Source organism: Sphaerodactylus townsendi, linkage group LG17 (assembly GCF_021028975.2).
Source record: "Sphaerodactylus townsendi isolate TG3544 linkage group LG17, MPM_Stown_v2.3, whole genome shotgun sequence".
Taxonomy (NCBI): domain Eukaryota; kingdom Metazoa; phylum Chordata; class Lepidosauria; order Squamata; family Sphaerodactylidae; genus Sphaerodactylus; species Sphaerodactylus townsendi.
Genome location: NC_059441.1, coordinates 2,705,424 through 2,726,521, shown reverse-complemented (window position 1 = coordinate 2,726,521; position 21,098 = coordinate 2,705,424). Strand labels below are relative to the sequence as shown.

General features: G+C 47.9%; 1 protein-coding gene across 1 annotated transcript; it reads left to right on the top strand.

Moving 5' to 3' along the window:
* The first annotated feature begins 1,669 nt into the window (after positions 1–1,669).
* On the top strand, positions 1,670–20,639 carry LOC125424662 (protein mono-ADP-ribosyltransferase PARP16-like). Its single transcript, XM_048482076.1, has 4 exons — positions 1,670–1,673; positions 2,347–2,442; positions 16,482–16,623; positions 19,332–20,639. The coding sequence occupies exons 1-4, from the start codon at positions 1,670–1,672 to the stop codon at positions 19,471–19,473; spliced, it is 384 nt and encodes a 127-aa protein (XP_048338033.1). The 3' UTR covers positions 19,474–20,639.
* The last annotated feature ends 459 nt before the right edge of the window (positions 20,640–21,098 follow it).

The following is a 21,098-nucleotide window of genomic DNA, read 5'->3' as shown; positions in this document are numbered from 1 at the left end:
TGGAGAAAAATCACCCGGACAAAGCTGTTGCGGGCCGTGTCTGCAACTTGTTTAATGACAACGTCTTGCCCCATTTCAGACAAATCTTAAACAGGCTTCAGAAACAGACCTCTTTGGACAGCTTTCTGGTGCAACATTGGTCCACTGGCTCTAAACCTGGTCCTAGTGTTATTGTTTGTTACTGTTTTCAGCTTTAAACACTTATGTTTATTCACCAAAGATGTGTTTTCGGTATGTTTTTTGGAGTGCCTAGAACGGATTAATTGGATTTACGCTGATTCCTAAGGAGAAGTTTGCCTCGGTTTTCATCGGTTTCGGTTTTCATCGATTCTTTTCGGACGGATTACCAACAGAAACCGAGGTTCCGCTGTATCTTCTGGTTTGTTGAGCAGAGACATGGATTTGAGGGAAGCTTGTGATCCAGAACTCTTGTCGATGCTTTTGCCAAAGTTGGAAACCAAAAGATGGTTTCCCAAGTGATGTGAGGGAGATTTTATAGGCTGCACACTTCCAGTTCCAGGGGGGAGGGGCTGTGACTCATCTGCTTGGCGTGCGGAATAGCCCAAGTTTAGTTCTCAGCATCTCCAGTTAAAACCAGGCAGTAAGTGACTGACTCAGGAGCAGTAGTGGTTAAGAGCAGGTGCATTCTAATCTGGAGAACTGGGTTTGATTCCCCGCTCTGCCGCCTGAGCTGTGGAGGCTTATCTGGGGGATTCAGATTAGCCTGTGCACTCCCACACACGCCAGCTGGGTGACCTTGGGCTAGTCACAGTTCTTCAGAGCTCTCTCAGCCCCACCCACCTCACAGGGTGTTTGTTGTGAGGGGGGAAGGGAAAGGAGTTTGTCAGCCCCTTTGAGTCTCCTACAGGAGAGAAAGGGGGGATATAAATCCAAACTCTTCTTCTTCAGCAGTTATTATGGTCACAGACTAGCACAAGGTAGATAAAATACAACCAATTAAAAGAAGATATATTAAGACTAAATATGTATCTAAAAGAATGTTCTGGGGGAAAATGGAACTCAAGAAAGGTATGGGAACATAAAGGAAATGGGACAAGAAGGTATATATCAAAAGGGGGGGAAAGTTTAAAACTTTTTTAAAAGGGTAGGCAAAAGGGAACAATATAGTTGGCAAATAGAAGACTTTGACTATCCAGTCACAGTGAACTCTAATAAGACAACTTTAATATTTGTTAAGCCTGATTTATAGCACAGGCCATCCCACAACATGCTTCAAAACCTGGCAACACCGTACGTTATATCAGGATTGGTGTCTGTAAGCAGCACAGAAGTACAAAATTGTTCTGTGTGACCTGGAAATCTATACAGCAGCAGTGAGATAAAACTAAGATATTGTCATGCCCAGTCATCATGGTGGTGGTGGTGGTGGCGGCGGCGGCTGTGGTGGTGGTGGTGGACTGTCCCGCCAAAAGCGGGACGTCTGGTCAGCCTGGCATAGGACAGAACTGTCTCTCTCTCTTTCTCCTGCCCTCTATTCAGTGGCATATTTGCCTAGGGACAAGGGGTACCCTCTGTCCCCAGACGCCACTAATCGGGGCACGTGGGTCGTAAAATCTGCCCCCCACGTGACCAGGAAGATGGCAAGGTGGCAGGAAGTCCTGCTGCCTCGTCATCAGGTGGCCTCGACCCCACCCATGTCATCGTCGACATGGGTGAGGCCAAGGTAGCCCAAGGACACCAGCCTCCCTGCTCCCAGCGGGCAGCCGGCAGTCTCTTCTGCCCTCCCCTCTGGGGAGAGTGGGAGTGACTGCCATCCCTATCCTCCAACAGCTGCTTTTATAAGCACTGAGGGGCGGGGCAGGGGCGGGGGACGTGGCCCTGCCCCAAGCCCCACCCCCAGCCTCAGTATTTATAAAAGCAGCTGACAGGGGACAGCAGTCACTTCCGCTCTCCCCAGAGGGGAGGGCAGAAGGGACTGCCGACTGGGAGCTGGGGGGTGGCAGCTGGGCTGAGGGGATGGAGCCCTGCCCCCCAGGCACAGTGGGGGGGCAGTGCCCAAAGAATATGTCTCAGCCACCATTTTCCCCTGATACAACTCTGCCTCTATTAGTTACCAAAACGTAGAAAAGAATAACGAAGGCATGCAGACACGCAGGGCCTCTCTGTTGAAGACACAGTCGGAGGTGCTGCTGTAGCTGCAGCTGCTAATATTGCCAACAAATCTACATTTTATAACTCCCCATAAAAGTCTCCACTACCTGAAAGGTCATTTGGGCTGGCAGGATTGCGCTGGCTGTTAAGGGCTCACTGGCTGACACTTTTATAAATCTATGCTTAATTTCAACTCGGAGGCCATAAAACCGTTTTTTTCCACCCTTTTAATAGGGGATGTTCTTCGTGCTGAAAAACGATCTGTAAAAACCAAGAGCTGGAACGTCTTCATCAGTGAAACGCTCCTCCGCTCCCCTCCTCTGGAAACAGGTGTGGGAAGCAGCCAGATAAGGAAGTTTTCCTCGAGCAAAGTGGGTTTTGTTTGGGGTGGAGGGCAATGCTTCAAATCAAACATCAACAGAGGCTAGGTAGCGAAACCAGCAGCCGCGACAAGCTCTCTACCTTGAGCTGGTTAGTTCCGACTAGCCAGGTTTCCTCAGATTGTGGAAGCTAAGTAGGGTTAGACCTTGAATGGGAAACTACCAAGGATCTCTGTTGCCAAAGAGGAAGAAGAGTTTGGATTGATACCCCACCTTTCTCTCCTGAAAAGAGACCCAAGGTGGCTTCCAAGCTCCTTTCTCTCTCCCCACCACAGACACGTTGTGAGGCAGGTGGGGCTGAGAGAGTTCCGAGAGAACTGTGATTCGCCTAAGGCAGTGATGGCGAACCTATGGCACGGGCATGCACAAACTGAGCCCCCCCCCCCCCAATATATCTAGGCTGGCCTGGGCCGCTGGGCTCGATTATTAGCATTAAACCTAAGACCTAAGCTGATTCTGTATGGGCCAAAAACAGCGGTGTGAAAATAGTGTGAAAACAGTATAAACCCTTTTACACCGTTTTAAACCCTTTTACACCGTTTTCACACCGTTTTCACACTGCTGTTTTTGGCCCATGCAGAATCAACCCTAGTTTTGGGGAGGCAGTGTAGGTAACCCTGTTAAGTGCTGTTAAACCCCACTGATTTTCATGCGAAGAACTAAAGTGTGATCCTTTACCTGGGAGTAATCTCGTTTGCTGACAATGGGGCTTGCTAAGGTCATGATTCACCTGTTGGAAGAGTTGCACGGTTGCTTCAAAGCAAAGCCACCAACTACCACCAAGCTTACTCCCAAGTAACGCATGCCTCAGAGCCAACCGTTTTTCTAAACTAAAACCTCAGTATTCAGGTTAAATTGCCGTGTTGGCACTTTGCGATAAATAAGTGGGTTTTGGGTTGCAATTTGGGCACTCGGTCTCAAAAAGGTTCGCCATCACTGGCCTAAGGTTACCCAGCAGGAATGTAGAAGTGGGGAAACACATCTGGTTCACCAGATAAGCCTCAGCCGCTCAGGTGGAGGAGTGGGGAATCAAACCCGGTTCTCCAGATTAGACTCCATCTGCTCTTAACAACTACACCACGCTGGCAGCCAAAGACAAACCACTTCTGTTCACTTCTTGCCTTGAAAACCTCTTAAGTCAGCTGTGACTTTTCCACCACTACTTTCTTCAGGCCCGAACTGGACGACCCAGGTTAGCGGAATCTCATTACATTTCAGAAACCAAACAGGGCCCACCCTGCTTAGTACTGGGCTGGAGAAGTCCAGGGTCCAGGAAGTCCAGAAGTCCAAGGAAGTCCAGGATCACTACACAAAGGCAATGTTAATCCCCCCCTCCCCCACTCATCTGTTATCTTGAAAAGCCTATGGCACAGGTGTCAAACTCGCGGCCCTCCAGATGTTGTGGACTACAGTTCCCATCATCCCCTGCCCAAACCATGCTGGCAGGGGATTATGGGAACTGTAGTCCATAACATCTGGAGGGCCGCGAGTTTGACACCTATGGCCTATGGGGTCACCACAAGTTGCCTGCAACTTGATAGTACTTTCTAGCAGAGGCGGAGCTGCAATAGAAGAAGAAGAAGAAGAAGAGGAGGAGGAGGAGGAGGAGGAGGAGTTTGGATTTATATCCCCCCTTTCTCTCCTGTAGGAGACTCAAAGGGGCTTACAATCTCCTTGCCCTTCCCCCCTCACAACAAACACCCTGGGAGGTGGGTGGGGCTGAGAGAGCTCCGAGAAGCTGTGACTAGCCCAAGGTCACCCAGCTGGCGTGTGTGGGAGTGCACAGGCTAATCTGAATTCCCCAGATAAGCCTCCACAGCTCAGGCGGCAGAGCTGGGAATCAAACCCGGTTCCTCCAGATCAGAGTGCACCTGCTCTTAGCCGCTATGCCAGTGCTGCTCTCAGACATCTGGGGTGGCTCGCCTTGGGTGCCACCATTGCAGTCACGTGTTGGGGCGGGAACGTGTCAGGGGCAGGACGGGGGCGGGAGGGGGTGGGCGGGGCGGGAGAGGGCACAGCTTCCCCTCCCTTCGTCACTGCTTTCTACCCAAGCAGTCTTCCACGGCTTCAGGCTCTTCCCGTTCTTCCAGATGTGCCAAGCTTTTTAACAGCATTCCCTTAGCCGCCTACTCACAACTGCTTCTTCCAAAGTCAGTGGCTTGCCTATATTATGGCGGGTGAGGCTATACCATCCCGCCTCCCTGTCTGAAACCACTAAAAAGAACTTGCTCCTGGCTTGTCAGATATTAGAGTGTCACTGTGCTCCTCCATCAGGATCTTGGGAGGAAGGGGCCACCCTAATCCGTCGTCCCCTTGTGTCTATGTAACCTCAGCTTGTGGGTTCTGTGGGGCAGAACTTGGAATGAGTTTGCAACAACAAATTAAAAAAAACAAAATGGTTTACTTTCTTAACATATAACATATAACATCAAACATCAACATTTAACATCACACTTCAAAGTCCTGTTCAGGTTTGCATTTTCAAGTCCTTCTAGTTGCAGTCTACTGATACTGCCAAGTCCAATTCTTCTTTGCAGGTGGGTTGGCTCCTGAAGACTCCAAGGGCTTGGTGAACAGGGTTCAACATGATGAAGGTTTCCAGGAGAACTCTTACCCATTACAAACATAAAAAGAAACCCTGAAACAATAAACTCCAACATTTACAACATAGCAAAAATAAACAACTACCTTGCCAGTAGTTCCCAACAACATTGCAGTTACCTTAACAAGGTGTTAAGGGCTTATACCAGTGATGGCGAACCTATGGCACGGGTGCCAGAGGTGGCACTCGGAGCCCTCTCTGTGGGCACGTGCACACAGAGTTCATCAAGTGGAGGGCGGAAAATCACACACCCCCACCCCCACACACATACATCTAGGCTGGCCTGGGCCACTGAGCACGACATGCGTGCACCACGGTGAGTAGGGAAGACTCAGCTGGCGGGCCTGGGGCCTGTGTTCCAGGTGGCTGCTGCCCGAGGGGGAGGGCACAGAGGAGGCAGAAATGCTACAGAGGCACAGAGCAGTGCGCGCGGGACTTGCTGGAGGCTAGAGCAGGCTGGTCCCTGCTCAAGCAGGAGGGGCGGAGGAAGAGGGAGCAAACCATTTTTTCCTAAATTAAAACCTCAGCGTTCAGGTTAAATTGCCGGGTTGGCGCTTTGCAATAAATAAGTGGGTTTGGGGTTGCATTTGGGCACTCGGTCTCAAAAAGGTTCGCCATCACTGGCTTATACCAATCAAGGTCCGAGTCTGGTAGCCTTGTCTCCTCCAAACTACATGAGCTGAGCTCTGCAGCCTTCTCCTGCTTTGAGTCTCCACCCCTTACTGGGTCAACCCATTCTGAGCATGGGGGTTACATCTACACAAGGAAAAAAGAATGTAAGAACTGAAAATTCTTGGAGGGAACATGGATGCTTCTGATGAGACTCAGATAGAGGTCCTCATTCTTCTTAACGTTATGTTGAAATTACCTTCTTATTTTTCTACTGGCCCCAATTCTGAGGAGTCTGCAGTGGTTTCCGATGGGCTACCGGGCTCCATTCGAAGTACTGGTGCTAACCAATGAAGCCTTTTACAGCTTCGGTCCTGGGTACCTGAGACAGTGCACCTGTCCATATATTGCTGTCCAGGTACTGAGGTTGGAGGGGGAGAAGAAGAAGAAGAGTTTAGATTTATATCCCCCTTTCTCTCCTGCAGGAGACTCAAAGGGGCTTACAATCTCCTTGCCCCTCCCCCTCACGACAAACACCCTGTGAGGTAGGTGAGGCTGAGAGAGCTCCGAGAAGCTGTGACTAGCCCAAGGTCACCCAGCTGGCGTGTGTGGGAGTGCACAGGCTAATCTGAATTCCCCAGATAAGCCTCCACAGCTCAGGCGGCAGAGCTGGGAATCAAACCTGGTTCCTCCAGATTAAATACACAAACTCTTAACCTCCTACGCCACTGCTGCCTAGTTGTCCTGCCCCCTTTGGAGGTGAGGGGGTGGGAGTGGGGTGACCTGGAGGGCCTTCTCTACAGTTGCCCCTACGCTGTGGAACGCCTCCCCTCCAGAGGTTCAGCTATTCTCTTGGAGTTTCAGTGAACACCGTCCCCTTTACCTGGGTGTTTCATTGACTTCCCCTGCCGGGAGGCCGTGAAGGTGTCCGTACACGCCTTTCTTTTGTGAATGGGTTGGGTGAAATGTTTGATTGTTTGGGGGGGTTTCGGGCTTTAGGGCTTTTACAGCGGGGTCTTATGTGATTTTTGCCATTGTTGGATTGGTATGGGTTTTTTTAATTGTAATCTGCCACGAGACCACAGTAAAGGGCAGGGAACAAATGCAAACAAACAAACAAGCAAATGAAGAATTAGGGTTTCTGGCATCTAGGTCGCACGTGGAGATCTCTGGGAATTACAAGTGATCTCCAGAAGACGGAGATCAGTTTACCTGGAGCTGGTGGCTTCTCTGGAGGGCGGAGTCTGTGGCATTCTACCCTGCTGGGGTATTTCCTCGCCCCAAACTCGCCTCCCCAAGCTCCAGCCCAAAAACCTCCAAGCCACATGAACAAGGATGAAGAGCCATCTAGAGGGAAAGTGTTCTTACCACACATCAAGGGAACCACTGACCGCATAGGAAAACTGATGAAGAAACATAACCTACAAACAATCTACAGACCCACTAAGAAAATTCAACAAATGCTACGTTCAGCAAAGGATAAGAGGGGTCCTCCAGCTACTGCAGGAGTCTACCGCATACCATGTAGCTGTGGACAAGTTTACATAGGAAATCCCGCCATAAATCGCGAAGCGCTCAGACACGAATTAAAGAACACGAAAGGCACTGCAGACTATTTCAGCCAGAAAAAAAAATCAGCAATAGCAGAACACTTGATAAACCAACCTGGACACAGAATATTATTTGAAAACACAGAAATTCTGGACCACTCTGGACAACCACTAATCGTCGAGACTACATAGAGAGCAAGCCATTGAAATTCACAAGCACATGGACAATTTCAACAGAAAGGAAGAAACCATGAAAATGAACAGAATTTGGCTGCCAGTGTTGAAAAACTCTAGAATCAAGACAGTGACTGATCAGCTCCACACAAACACAGGACAACTATAGACTATAGCAATCAAAGGGAACCAAAGACCAAGGATACTTCCTAATTCCAGATCCATCCACCTATTGACCTTTGCTATCTTCATTTGTTACATCCCATTAGCTACAGAGACTTCTCTAGCCTGACTCACATGCCAGCCTACTCTCTTATTCAGATATGGCCTCGCAGCCCTTTTGACCTCACAGAATATATACTCCACTTGCTTTCCATTCCTACCATCAGATCCTCTGAAGATGCCAGCCACAGATGCAGGCGAAACGTCAGGAGAGAATGCTGCTAGAACACGGCCATACAGCCCGGAAACCACACAGCACCCCAGTGATTCCGGCCGTGAAAGCCTTCGACAATACATTAAACCTCCAAGAAGTTGGCAATTCAGAGTTGGCAACCCTAATTTTCAGCAGATTGCTGTGCAGACACAAGAAGACTGACCCGTCTCCTACTGGTTCCGAGCCGTCCGGAACGCTGGAGCAGAGCAAGCTATTTTCTTTGGGTCAGTTGGCAACCCTAGGCAGGACTGACTTGCCAGCTGGGTTGGAAGCCAAGCATGACTTGGATCCGTTCGTGTGTTAATGTAAGCATGGGGGAAAGAAAATTGATCCTCTTATCTGATATTAGGATGCTGCATTTTAATGGGGTTGGTTTTTAACATGTATACTTAATGATTTATTTAATTAATTTTGATATTATTGATTTTATTTGTGCTCTATCTATATGTTCTATTCACCGCCCTGAGCCCTCTGGGGGAGGATGGTTTATAAAAATTATTATTATTATTATTATTATTATTGTTGTTGTTGTTGTTGTTGTTGTTGTTGTTGTTGTTGTTGTTGTTGTAGTAGTTGTAGTTGTAGTTGTAGTTGTAGTTATTATTATAGTAATAATAATAATAATAATAATAATAATAATAATAATAATAATAATAATAATAATAATAATAATAATAATAATAATAATAATAATAGGTCCACAAATATAAAGGCCTCGATTCATCTGGGCCTAAATGCAGTCAGGAAATGGGGCTCTCGACATCCAACTGAAAACAGCATGAATTTTTCACAGGGTGGTCCCCCCCCCCGCCCCCCTGCCGGGCTTTTTCTTTATCTTCGGAGCCCGGAAATTATTTTCTTCTTTTCAGTCTTTTTGGGGATGCGTTGGGGGACTTTCTCTAAGCCCATTTATATTGGCAGCTGGCTGCTTTAAACCCCGCTATAAATCACTCTTATGAATTTTAATAATCTAAAAGTATTTTCAAACATGTTCCTTGATCTCCGATGCGTGGTTTTGGCACGGACTAGGTAAAGGTTGGTTTTGTTTTTAAAAGACAGGGAATGACGGTGTGTGGAAAAGAAACCAAGCGTTGCCCAGTTTTGCAGACAGCAGCTTTTCGTAGAAACTGGTTGTTGTGAGGATTACAATTTAAGAGCGTGGCAATTGTACGTTCCCACTCAAGTTCTCTCAGACGCGCCTTCCTCCACATTCTGGGCTGGCAGATGTCGAGCCCCGGTTCTATGGACTAATTCAGACTGTGCAAGTCTTGGGTATATTCCGCATGGGCCAGAAAAAAACCGTGTGAAAACGGTGTGAAAATGGTGTAAACCCTTTTACACTGTTTTAAACTATTTTACACCGGTTTCACACCGCTGTTTTCGGCCCATGCCTTAGTGTAGAAGACTTTATTGGCAAGAGAGAGGACGCCTCTCTTCGTAGGGCATGGACTCTAGGCCTTTCCCCATTTTGGTTGCCCTCCTCTGGACCCGTTCCAGCTTGTCAATATCCTTCTTGAATTGTGGTGCCCGGAACTGTACACAAAATTCCAGGTGAGGTCTAACCAATGCAAAAGAGAGAGGTACAATTGTGTCCCTCGACCTTGACACTATACTCCTATTGATGCAGCCCCAGGATCGCATTGGCTTTCTTGGCTGCTGCATCACACTGCTGACTCATGTTTAATTTATGGTCTACTAAGACTCCCAGATCCCTTTCGCATGTCGTGTTGTCAAGCCAGGTGTCACCCATCCTATATCTGTGCATTTCATTTTTTTTCCTGCCTAACTGGAGCATCTTACATTTATCTCTGTTGAAATTCATTTTGTTTGTTTTGGCCCAGCTCTCTAATCTGTCCAGGTCATTTTGAAATCCTCACTCTGTCCTCTGGGGTATTAGCTACCCCTCCTAATTTGGTGTCGTCTGCATGATATGTAATAAAGATGAAATGGAAAATGTTTGCCACAGTCATGATGTTACCACCAGGAAAATAGGAAAAAATATTTTCCTGAGCCTACCACCGAACTACACTGGCTAAGGATCAGAGCAAAGAGACCAGTGTTGTCCAAAAGCCTCCACAAGTCCTGGAAAGAACATGTATATACAAATGTGCTGATATTTCACATGGTTTCCTTCTTGCCTTTGTCCCTTTTAAGGTTTAATGTCAGCCCCTCAGTGTTGGATTTATTATTTGCCAAATGTTTAGGATTATACTTTAGCTAGGTTCTCCAGTTGATTTAAGGTTTTGTTACTGTTAATTTAGGATGCTTATATGTTTATATGGGCTTGTACTGTATTGGAGGTTCTTTGTTATAAGGTTAAGGGATTCTATAGAGTTACTTTCAGTGATAGATACTTTATTGTATTAATAGAAGAAGCCTCTTAGGATTTTAGTAGTTTTATTTTAGCTAGGTAACAAGGAAGTAGATCAGAAAATGCAAAGTAAGGACAACTCCTTCTTGCAATCTGATAAGTTTGTCAACCTCAACAAAATATCTTTTTGGACTTACAAGGAGTGCCTTGGCCGTTTGGAGGACATCACCCTACTTCCCATTGGACTATTTGAATTTTCACTTCTAGGATCTCAAGGCCCATTGGACTACTGAAGTTTCCACTTCTAGGATCTCAAGATTCATTGGCAGCCTTTTCTTCTGGGACTTAATCCCATCAGCAAAAACAAAAGACTGTCTTCCTCCTCTTTGTTTTAGATTGTCTGTATTATGTGGCAGGGGACTGCCCCCTTCCTCCTCTGATTGGGTGAAAAACTGTATAAAAAGGGCTGTGTTTCGTTCTGTACTGGGCAGTCTGGCCTGGAAAGAGCTTGAAATCACAATAAAGAACCTCTGCTCTGAAGGCAGCCTGCCTCTGCATCCGCTCACTGCTGCCAAAGCTGAAATCACTCTGAAATCACTATCGCTCATTGCTGACAAAGCTGAAATCACGCTGAAATCACTTTCTAGTTACCCCTGGCAGTGGGTAACAATGATAGCAGTGGTAGCAATGGTAACTGCAGGAAATCTCCGGGCCCCGCCTGGAGGCTGGCAACCCTACAATGCTTCCTCCCCTCCCCAATAAAGGGACTTTGCCGGAGCTTCCAGGTTTGCACGCCGCGGACAGCAGCATTCTGCGAATTTGTCTTTCAGCAGCATCCCTTGAGAGACTGAACACCTTTGGTTTCCATGGCAGCCTGATTTTCAATGAGGATCCTTCAAACTCTAACAAGAAAGCTTCATTAAGGCAGGCAGGCCCGCTGTGGTGACGTGTCCTCGGGCCCCTTCCAGCCTTCCTTTCCCTGGGAAACCAGCGCCTTCTGCTCGCCTGTCAAGTCTGGTGGCCTTTCTACCAGGGGCATAATGCCCATTGGGCAAGGTGGGCAGCTGCCCAGGGCACCACCTTGTAGGGGCATCAAAATGCAGGGTTCATTTTGGGGTATTTTTAGTGGTTTTCCATTTTTGGCCTGCAGGGGGCGCAGTTTTTAGGCTAGTGGCACCAAAATTTCAGCGTATCATCAGGAGACTGTCCTTATGCTATCCCCCAAGTTTGGTGAGGTTTGGTTCGGGGAGTCCAAAGTTATGGACTCCCAAAGGAGGTGGAGTGGCCACCCATGGGGGGGGGGCATCCAACTCAGGTTTTGCCCAGGGCTACAGTTTGCCTCATTACGCCCCTGCTTTCTACCCCCTGTGAGAGGCAGGAGGCTTCTTTGGGGTCATGGAACTTGCCACCTTGTGCTCAGGTGAAGCGTTGGGGCTCCCCGTGGCCGCTTCAATGGTGCAGTCCACCGTCATGGGAACAGTAGTGCCGAACTTTATCTCCTCACCCCCTTCCGTATTGCGTTGCAATCACCAGATCGCACCAAAATATTTGTATTTTGGGGTGCTGTGTGGTTTCCGGGCTGTCTGGCCATGTTCTAGCAGCATTCTCTCCTGACGTTTCGCCTGCATCTGTGGCTGGCATCTTCAGAGGATCTGATGGTAGTGGAGTATCCTCTAAAGACGCCAGCCACAGATGCAGGCGAAACGTCAGGAGAGAATGCTGCTAGAACACGGCCACACAGCCCGGAAACCACACAGCACCCCAGTGATTCCGGCCGTGAAAGCTTTCGACAATATATTTGAATTTTATTTATTTAGAACTTTTATTAGCCACCTTTCTTCCTTACAGCGCCTGAGGAGCCATGCAAGGTAGACAAAATACATTCAATAAAACACATTATAAAGCCATAAAAAGTAAAATTTAAAATAGCAGTTCAGGACTCCAGTATATGGGTTCCAGGAGTTTCTCCCGTAGTCCCTTTTCTTGGCATTTTGGATACCATCTTGTGTTTTCTTCGTCCCACTCCAAAACAGTTTAGTTGCCTCTTCACCTTTCAGAAATTCTCTCGACGGGTGCAGTCTGTTTCCCCTTTTCCCTCATATGACTTAAGTTTCTTCCCTCCACTGTTTCACACCTGTCAGCATTACTCTGGGACAAATTTGCGTCTTATATCTCTCAGGGAAAGTTCTAGAAGGTCATGGCTCTTCCATGGACTGTACGGCCCATCTGTATGTCTGTCTCGAGTGGTCCTTTGCTTGTTTACAACTGACTTTGATGTGTGCGAAACTAACCCATTTTAAAGAAGAAGAAGAGTTTGGATTTCTATCCCCCGCTTTCTCTCCTGCAGGAGACTCAAAGGGGCTGACAATCTCCTTGCCCTTCCCCCCTCACAACAAACACCCTGTGAGGTAGGTGGGGCTGAGAGAGCTCCGAGAAGCTGTGACTAGCCCAAGGTCACCCAGCTGGCATGTGTGGGAGTGCACAGGCTAATCTGAATTCCCCAGAGAAGCCTCCACAGCTCAGGCAGCAGAGCGGGGAATCAAACCCAGTTCCTCCAGATTAGATACACGAGCTCTTAACCTCCTACGCCACTGCTGCATCTTATATCTCTCAGGGAAAGTTCTAGAAGGTCATGGTTCTTCCACGGACTGTACAGCCCATCTGTATGTCGGTCTCGAGTGGTCCTTTCATCTTATATTTGCTTGTTTACAACTGACTTTGATGTGTGCGGAACTAACCCATTTTAAAGGTCTTGCATCAGATTACATTGACATTGCTTTTACTTATTATGAATGGCTTTTTAATTTTTACTTTATTTCATCCACCTTTCTCCCCCGTGGGGATCCATAACAGGTCCACATCCTCCGCCTTTTAAAACATTTTGAGGCATAAAACGTTTCCTCCGTGGAGTTCTGCACTGTTTTTACTGCCATTGGTTCCCAAAGTGTTTTATTTGCAGCCTCAAAACATTTTAAATGAAGGCCCTTTTAAAACGATCCTTTTAGTGGGAACATTTTGAAAACGTCTTCAGCTGCCTGTGCAGTCTCTTGAAGATGTTTCTCACACCTCTGCCCCTGGACTTTCTCCTCGGCTCCATTTCCTGAGCTCCCTTCATTGCCTCTCGTCTGTTTATCTGCACCTTTTCTGTTTGTTGCTCAACAACAAAGAACCTTTATTGGCATAACAACATTATATACACAGATCCACTGAACCAAGTAGAGGGAAGCTAAAATAAATGTACAGGTAGAGAAGGCTGATGTTCAGGATTTGCTCCTAAAGCGCTGTTTTATATACAAATCCAAAAATTTGGTGACTACATCATTTGCATCACTACTGGGGCTGTCCAACAGAAATATAACCTTTTGCAAGTCAGATGCATACTCTTTTTTGAGTAGCAGAGGTGACAAGTATTTGTCTCTGGGTACTGTGTAAAGTGGACAATAAAGTAAAATATGGTCTATAGAGTCAACACAATTCCCATTGCATATGCATAGCCTTTGACGGTAAGGGGTTTTAGTGAATCTCCCTGTGGATACGGCTGATGGAAGGGCATTACAACGGGCCAACATCATTGCTCTAGGGAGCCTGGGCACGGTTATCTGGTGCAGGTTTGTTGTTATTGGAGGGGGGTACTAATCTTTGAAGCATCAAGTGTACAAGGCACAGAGAATCGCAGCATCCTGCTGTAAAGCACTGAAGCATCGATTCAACAACAAACTCCAAAAAAAAAACCACTTGGAAAAATCAGGTAGTGGCAGCCATGGATCTTTTCAAGGGAGTGAGTGCGGACATACATCATGATAAAGGGCAGGGACTAAAAACGTTTTAGAAATGTTTTAGGGGATTTTTGTAGAAAGCGCCACTGTTTCCCTGAGATTCAGATATAGTGCCTCTGAATATGAAGGTTTTGTTCAGCTACTAGCTGTTGATAGATCTCCTTTCTTTGAATTTGTCAAATCCAAATCCTTCCTTCCTTCCTTCCTTCCTTCCTTCCTTCCTTCCTTCCTTCCTTCCTTCCTTCCTTCCTTCCTTCCTGCCTGCCTGCCTGCCTGCCTGCCTGCCTGCCTGCCTGCCTGCCTGCCTGCCTGCCTGCCTTCCTTCCTTCCTTCCTTCCTTCCTTCCTTCCTTCCTTCCTTCCTTCCTTCCTTCCTTCCTCTCTCTTCCCTTTTTCTTTCTTTCTTTCTTTCTTTCTTTCTTTCTTTCTTTCTTTCTTTCTTTCTTTCTTTCTTTCTTTCTTTCTTTCTTTCTTTCTTTCTTTCTTTCTTTCTTTCTTTCTTTCTTTCTTTCCCTTTGCTGCAGAAAAGCTGATCTGGCAACATTAACCGCATGATACTTAATATTATTTTTAAAGCTATATTTTATTTAAAATGCTCTCTGTTGCATCAAACTTACACACACACACATTCAGCAACCTGCCAGCCCCCTTAGTTTTGACTCGAGCAGAGATATGGCTGTGGCTGGAGCATCTATTCAAAGCAGGCCAATCTGAAACAATAACCCCTCTGTGGGACTCAGCGGCTGGAATGAGTTCGGACCTCATCTTCCAACCCTGAGTTGTAATTTACTGTCCACAGATGGACACAAGGTTCGCAAATGCCATCAGTTCTGAGCGAGTTGGCCTCAGCAAACCCTGACCCCGTTTCCCAGGGATTATGGAGCCTCAGCCCGCCCCCCGCCCCCCGCCGGCCTCTCCCACGGGAATTAAATTTAATTTGTTTTTCCAGCTTCCATTCCCATCTGCTTTCAACTACGTTTACTTGACCACAGATGATGATGAAGAAGAGTTGGGTTTATATCCGCCCTTTCTCTCCCATAGGAGACTCAAAGGGGCTTACAGTCTCCTTTCCCTTCCCCCCTCACAACAAACACCCTGTGAGGTGGGTGGGGCTCAGAGAGCTCCAAAGAACTGGGACTAGCCCAGGGGTAGGGAACCTGCGGCTCTCCAGATGTTCAGGAACTACAATTCCCATCAGCCCCTACCAGCATTGCCAATTGGCCATGCTGACAGAGGCTGATGGGAATTGTAGTTCCTGAACATCTGGAGAGCCGCAGGTTCCCTACCCCTGATCTAGTCTAATCTAGCTGGATGGAGGCATCGGCGTAGGAGACCCATCCTCTCCCTCGGCATGGTGAAGGTAAGATGGAGAGGTTCAGAGAAGAAGGCGGAAGCAAGGGAGGAAGTCCCCAAGAGTATCAATCTACATCAGGGGTCTTCAAACTATGGCCCTCCAGATGTTCGTAGACTACAGTTCCCATGAGCCCTACCACTTGGCCATGCTGGCAGGGGCTGATGGGAATTGTAGTCCATGAACATCTGGAGGGCCATAGTTTGAAGACCCCTGGTCTACATCAAAGGGATAGAGTCATCGTGATAGAGTAAAGGTGACAAATTCCTAAGTCCCTATCTAGCCACTAACTCGCTAGTAAAAAAAACCCCTCTGTAGGATGAGGCAGGAAACAGCGTAAAGTCCCTTTCTTCCAACAAAATGGAGTGCAAGGAAAATTCCTGAAGGGTTGTTTAGAGACTGTGTATGTTGTGACAGCTTTCCTGGGATGAAAGGCCTACGACAGGGTCAAACATATTCTCTACCTTGGGCGGAGGGCCCCTAGATTTTGAGGCCCACGGTTTCAGCCTGCCAAGCCAACAGGGAGATCTAGCGCTGCATCGACCCCAGAAGTGTGATCTGCAGTAACCGATGGTGGCTTCGTGTGTCTTCCTTGGAAGGATGTGCTATAAGTGCAACATGCACATTTCTGATGCTCAGACTCAGAGGCGTATTGGGGGGAAATGGCGCCCAGTGACAAATTGTCTCCAGGCGGGGCCCCCACTGCACTGGGGGCATGGGGCAGGGCTCTGCCCCCCCACCCCTGAAGGCCCCCGCAGCTCGCAGCCTGCAGTCCCTTCTGCCCTCCCCTCTGGGCAGAAGGGACTGCAGGCTGCGCCCCCAGCCTCAGTGCCTTATGCAAGCAGCTCTCGGAGGATGGGGGATGGCAGTCGCTTGTGCTCTCCCCAGATGGGAGGGCAGAAGAGACTGCTGGCTGGGAGCTGGGGGGGCGGCAGGCAGGCTCTCTTGACCCCGCCCATGTCGATGACGACATGGGCGGGGTCGAGGCCATCCCAAGATGACTTGGCGTCTTCCTGGTCACATGGGGAACCGATTTTGCACCCCCCATGTGACCAGATTAGTGGCACCTGGGGACACAGGTCCCTCGGAAACTACGCCACTGCTCAGACTCCGCTGTTGTCGTGCCGCACCCAACTTTGCTCTGCTTAGTTTCTAAAAGGGTCTCTGTTCTTTCCGGACAGATTCTAAAGAAATAGACAAGAAGCGAGCCAGAGTGAAGAACAGCGAAGGGGGGGATGTGCCACAGAAGTACTTTGTGGTTACGAACAACCATCACATACGGGTGAAATACTTGTTGGTGTATTCGCAGAAACAGCATCGGAGGTAAGCATTCTCCTTTGCTGTGGTTCCCCCCCAGGGACGAAGAGGGTCAGGGTGATGCAGGGCTGTCAAACTGGGATCTGGCAGAGCCAGGTTTGGAAACACCCCCTCCCCCCCCCCCGGCCATAGAAGCTTGCTGGGTGGGTCAGTCACATTTTAACCTACCCCGCAGGATTATTGTGGTATGGATAAAATGGAAGAGAGGGGAACAATGTCAGCTATTTTTGGTCTTTGTTGAGGTGAAAGGTGGGGAATAGGGAAGTCGAATAAAGAATAAACCATTCTCCTTAGAGAATCTGAAAACATGTATGGGCCTGTTCTCTCCCCCCTTCCCCTCCCCCCCCCATGTTAAAGCCGGGTTGTGTCCTCAGACAGGACAAAACAAGAATTTTTCTTTCTTTCTCTCTTTCTCTCTCTCTCTCTTTTCAACAACAAGAACAACAAACAAAGAACCTTTATTGGCATAACAACATTACAGATCCACTTAACCAAGTAGAGGGAAGCTAAAATAAATGTACAGGCAGAGAGGCTGATGTTCAGGATTTGCTCCTAAAGCGCTGTTTTATATACAAATCCAAAAATTTGGTGACTGCATCGTTTGCATCACTACTGTCCAACAGAAAGGTAATCTTTTGCAAGTCAGATGCATACTCTTTTTTGAGGAGCAGAGGTGACAAGTATTTGACTCTGGGTACTGTGTAAAGTGGACAATAAAGTAAAATATGGTCTATAGAGTCAACACAGTTCCCGTTGCATATGCATAGCCTTTGGCGGTAAGGGGTTTTAGTGAATCTCCCTGTGGATACGGCTGATGGAAGGGCATTGCAACGAGCCAACATCATTGCTCTACGGAGTCTGGGCACAGTTATCTGGTGCAGGTATTGAGCCCCCTTATTACCAATGTAGGTGATACCTAGAGCTAAAGGAGAACAAGTCCTGGAAGCCTTTTCGAGTAGGATCTGATGTTCCTGGTCAAACAGCCTTCTCTTCAGAAGTTGGAAAGTCTCTCGTTTTTCTAAACTGCCCTTCCCCAAATGGGCTCAGGGCAGCTTCTAATGGACAAATTGCCCGTCATGGACACCATCAGGCAATAAACTCCATTTAAAGCTAGTGTGAAATTCCATAACGTTAAAAAAAATCTCGGCACCTTCAAACCGAAGATGTCAAACATAACCAATACCTTCTCTCATCAATACCTTCAGTGGCATAGGAGGTTAAGAGCTTGTGTATCTAATCTGGAGGAACCGGGTTTGATTCTCCGCTCTGCCGCCTGAGCTGTGGAGGCTTCTCTGGGGAATTCAGATTAGCCTGTACACTCCCACGCACGCCAGCTGGGTGACCTGGGGCTAGTCACAGCTTCTCGGAGCTCTCTCAGCCCCACCTACCTCACAGGGTGTTTGTTGTGAGGGGGGAAGGGCAAGGAGATTGTCAGCCCTTTGAGTCTCCTGCAGGAGAGAAAGGGGGGATATAAATCCAAACTCTTCTTCTTCTTCTTCTATTGGGGAGGGAAATGGTGGGGGGGAGGGGGAGGCCGGCCAGATGGGAAAATGTTCCGGCCGAAAAATGAGGTCAATAAAGGAATGCTAAATTGTGTCTGATTTACCAGAAAGCCTCTCAGAGAAAGGGACCCCCACAAACCCACCTAACCCCAGTGGTAAAATGTTTAATCTTGCTTTAGAAAAAAAACAAATTGATATTTAGGAACTTAGGATGGTGGTGGTGAACCTATGGCACTCCAGATGTTCATGGACTACAATTCCCATCAGCCCCATTGGCCATGCTGGCAGGGGCTGATGGGAATGATAGTCCATGAACATCTGGAGTGCCATAGGTTTGCCACCACGGACTTCGGAGCTTACAATACGCAGGTAGGCTTTGGGATTGAAAGACCCAAATAATGCAAGGAACAAGCCCTCCGGGCTCTGCAGTGTTGGGATCAGTGCTCCTGGTAGTTGGAGATTACCCCTTATCGTAGTTAGCAGAGCGGCACGGGTGGCTAGAACACAGCAGAAGCCTGACCTCGTGTGCATGCGTGTGCGTGATGGATCCCCATGTGCGGCAAGCTTACACAAAAGAAAGTTGGAGTCAGTTGTAGTTTCTAATCTAATGAAAAGAGTATTTATTAGTGAACTCCATTCTGGATAGAAAGGTAGGTAGATAGAGTCACTGTGCTATCCTAATCTAGCTGGATGGAGATGGATGCGCGGAGCACCCATCCTCTCTCTAGGCATGGTAGGAAGAAGAAGGGAGAAGGGGTCGAGGAAGAAGCTGGAAGGAAGGAAGTCCCTGAGAGTATCAGTCTAACATCAAAGGGATAGAACCGGCATGATAGAGTAAAGGTGTCAAATCCCGAGGTCCCTATCTAGCCACTAGGTCTCTAGTTAAGCCCCCTCTGTAGGTTGACGCAGGAAACAGTGTAACAGTGTAAAGTCCTTCACTTCCAACATGCAGCACGCGCTCCGTTTGTCAAAATGCCCCCTCCCGGCTGGGGACGGAATCTGCTTCTTACCTACAGAGTGAAATGTTCTACTGCGCTAGACTCGTGAGGAAACCCAAGCTCCCTGTCACTTATTGTCAATCCATTTATGCTTCGAAAACCATCGTTAGCTAGCAAGGTGATTGTAAATAACACCCTTTGGGAGAGTAAACGGGACGGGTTGGAAAAAGCATTTTCTTTCAACTTCGGTCTTGGATTTCTTCCCCCTCTGCAGGCCTGCCAGTCGGTCTTGGGTTTCCAAACACTGCTTTGGCATCACAATGACTTTCTACCTGCTCTTGTTGGTTGCCATCGGAGCCTGCAACAGCCCAACTTTTGCCTACTACTGGAGCAAGATTTTCAACGCAGAACATTGAGAGCCTGGCCCTGTCGGGGATGCCGACTTCTTACCATGTGCCTTCGTGTGAGATGTACAGTTTTTGTGAGACTTCCAACTCCAAACCTCCAGGGAGGGGCAACCGGGGGCGAAGAAGGGATGAGCTGAGTGGCTTAGACTTTCTTAAACTTCCAAGGTGGGAAAGCCACCCCGACCCCCCCCCCCCAATAATATCAGCCTGTGTGTAGACCAAGTGACTTCAGCAGCTTGCATCCCCCCCCCCCCAACCCCATGGTAGCTAACTCCCAAGGGGGTCAGAGAAGAGAAGGGTGGTTTGTTTTTTCCCACAAGATGGTTCATGCGCAGGGTTGTTGTGAGAAAAAAAAAGGAGGCCAACAATGTCAGCTGCTTTGGGTACTGTCGGGGAGAAAGATAGGGTATAAATGAAGTGAATGAAATAATACAGTAAAATTCAGCAAGGGGTGCGTTCAAACAAAAAGTGCACGCGTGCGTAAACGTGCCTGCCCTTGGGAAGGATATTGCTGCAGGTCTGTGGACGTGGTTCAGACTGGGTTTGCACGGCTGGGCTGCCCTGTTTTTCTTAAAGGCCCATGCCGCAGAACGCAGTGAGAAAAATGAACGATTCCTGTTCACCACCACCACCACCCCCAATCAATTTTCAGCTTGCCTCTCTGAAAGAGAACAGGATTGGCAGGGGCTTTTGTCCATGGAAGGAGTAACTTTACTCGCAGGTTGCGGCTTTTCCATTTACTGGCCGCCTCGGGTGCGCGTTCTGCTTAAAGGGCCGCAGGGCGGAAATGTTTCTCACTTTGATATGGACTCTTCCCACCACCTCTCCCGTGTTCTTGAACCAGATCCATAATTTGTGAGCATTGCAGGCCCCACATGCCCCTTTGCACCTCTCACAAAGAACTGTACCTCCGGCTGCATATCCTCGGCTTCCTTGCAGGAAGAGGAAATTACCTCATAGCGAAACGGGGGTGCTACCCCACCTGAGCTAAATAAGTGCCAGCTCGTGTTTTGCTGCTCCAGGGCGCCAGGCGTCGGATCTTTTCATCAGTGCAATAGATGAAGCATAATTCTATTTTCCTATCTATTTTTTAGGATTGTTTTTTTTTGTTGGGGGTCTGAAAGACAATAAAAATGTCAGCCAACGGGTTTGTTGGTTTGTTTATAAAGCCTGAAGGCAGACTGTGGAAATGGTTTCTTGTTTCTTGTTTCTAGTACACATGTGGAATGGAAGTTCCTGGAAAGTCACATGCTCTCTTAGTTGGGGTGCAAAAATGGGGCCTAATAAAGGAAGGTAATGATTTAGACCAGGGGTCTGCAACCTGCGGCTCTCCAGATGTTCATGGACTACAAATCCCATCAGCCCCTGCCAGCATGGCCAATTGGCTGATGGGAATTGCTGGCAGGGGCTGATGGGAATGGTAGTCCATGAACATCTGGAGAGCCACAGGTTGCAGATCCATGATTTAGACAAAGTATTATTAAGCGAAGGCCCGAAAGAACTCAGTAAAATATACCAAATTTTGCTGAAACAAAATACAGAAGCAGACGTAGTTAAAAATACAGTGATCAAGTGGGCAGAGAATACCAGGAGAGTGATTACTTTAGAGCAATGGAATAAAATTTGGAATAAAT

Excerpts from the sequence above, each read along its gene's own strand:
- LOC125424662 (XM_048482076.1), top strand. Across the intron at positions 2,443-16,481 it reads CTCCCCTCCTCTGGAAACAG|ATTCTAAAGAAATAGACAAG; the intron begins GTGTGGGAAGCA and ends CTTTCCGGACAG. Across the intron at positions 16,624-19,331 it reads TCGCAGAAACAGCATCGGAG|GCCTGCCAGTCGGTCTTGGG; the intron begins GTAAGCATTCTC and ends CCCCCTCTGCAG.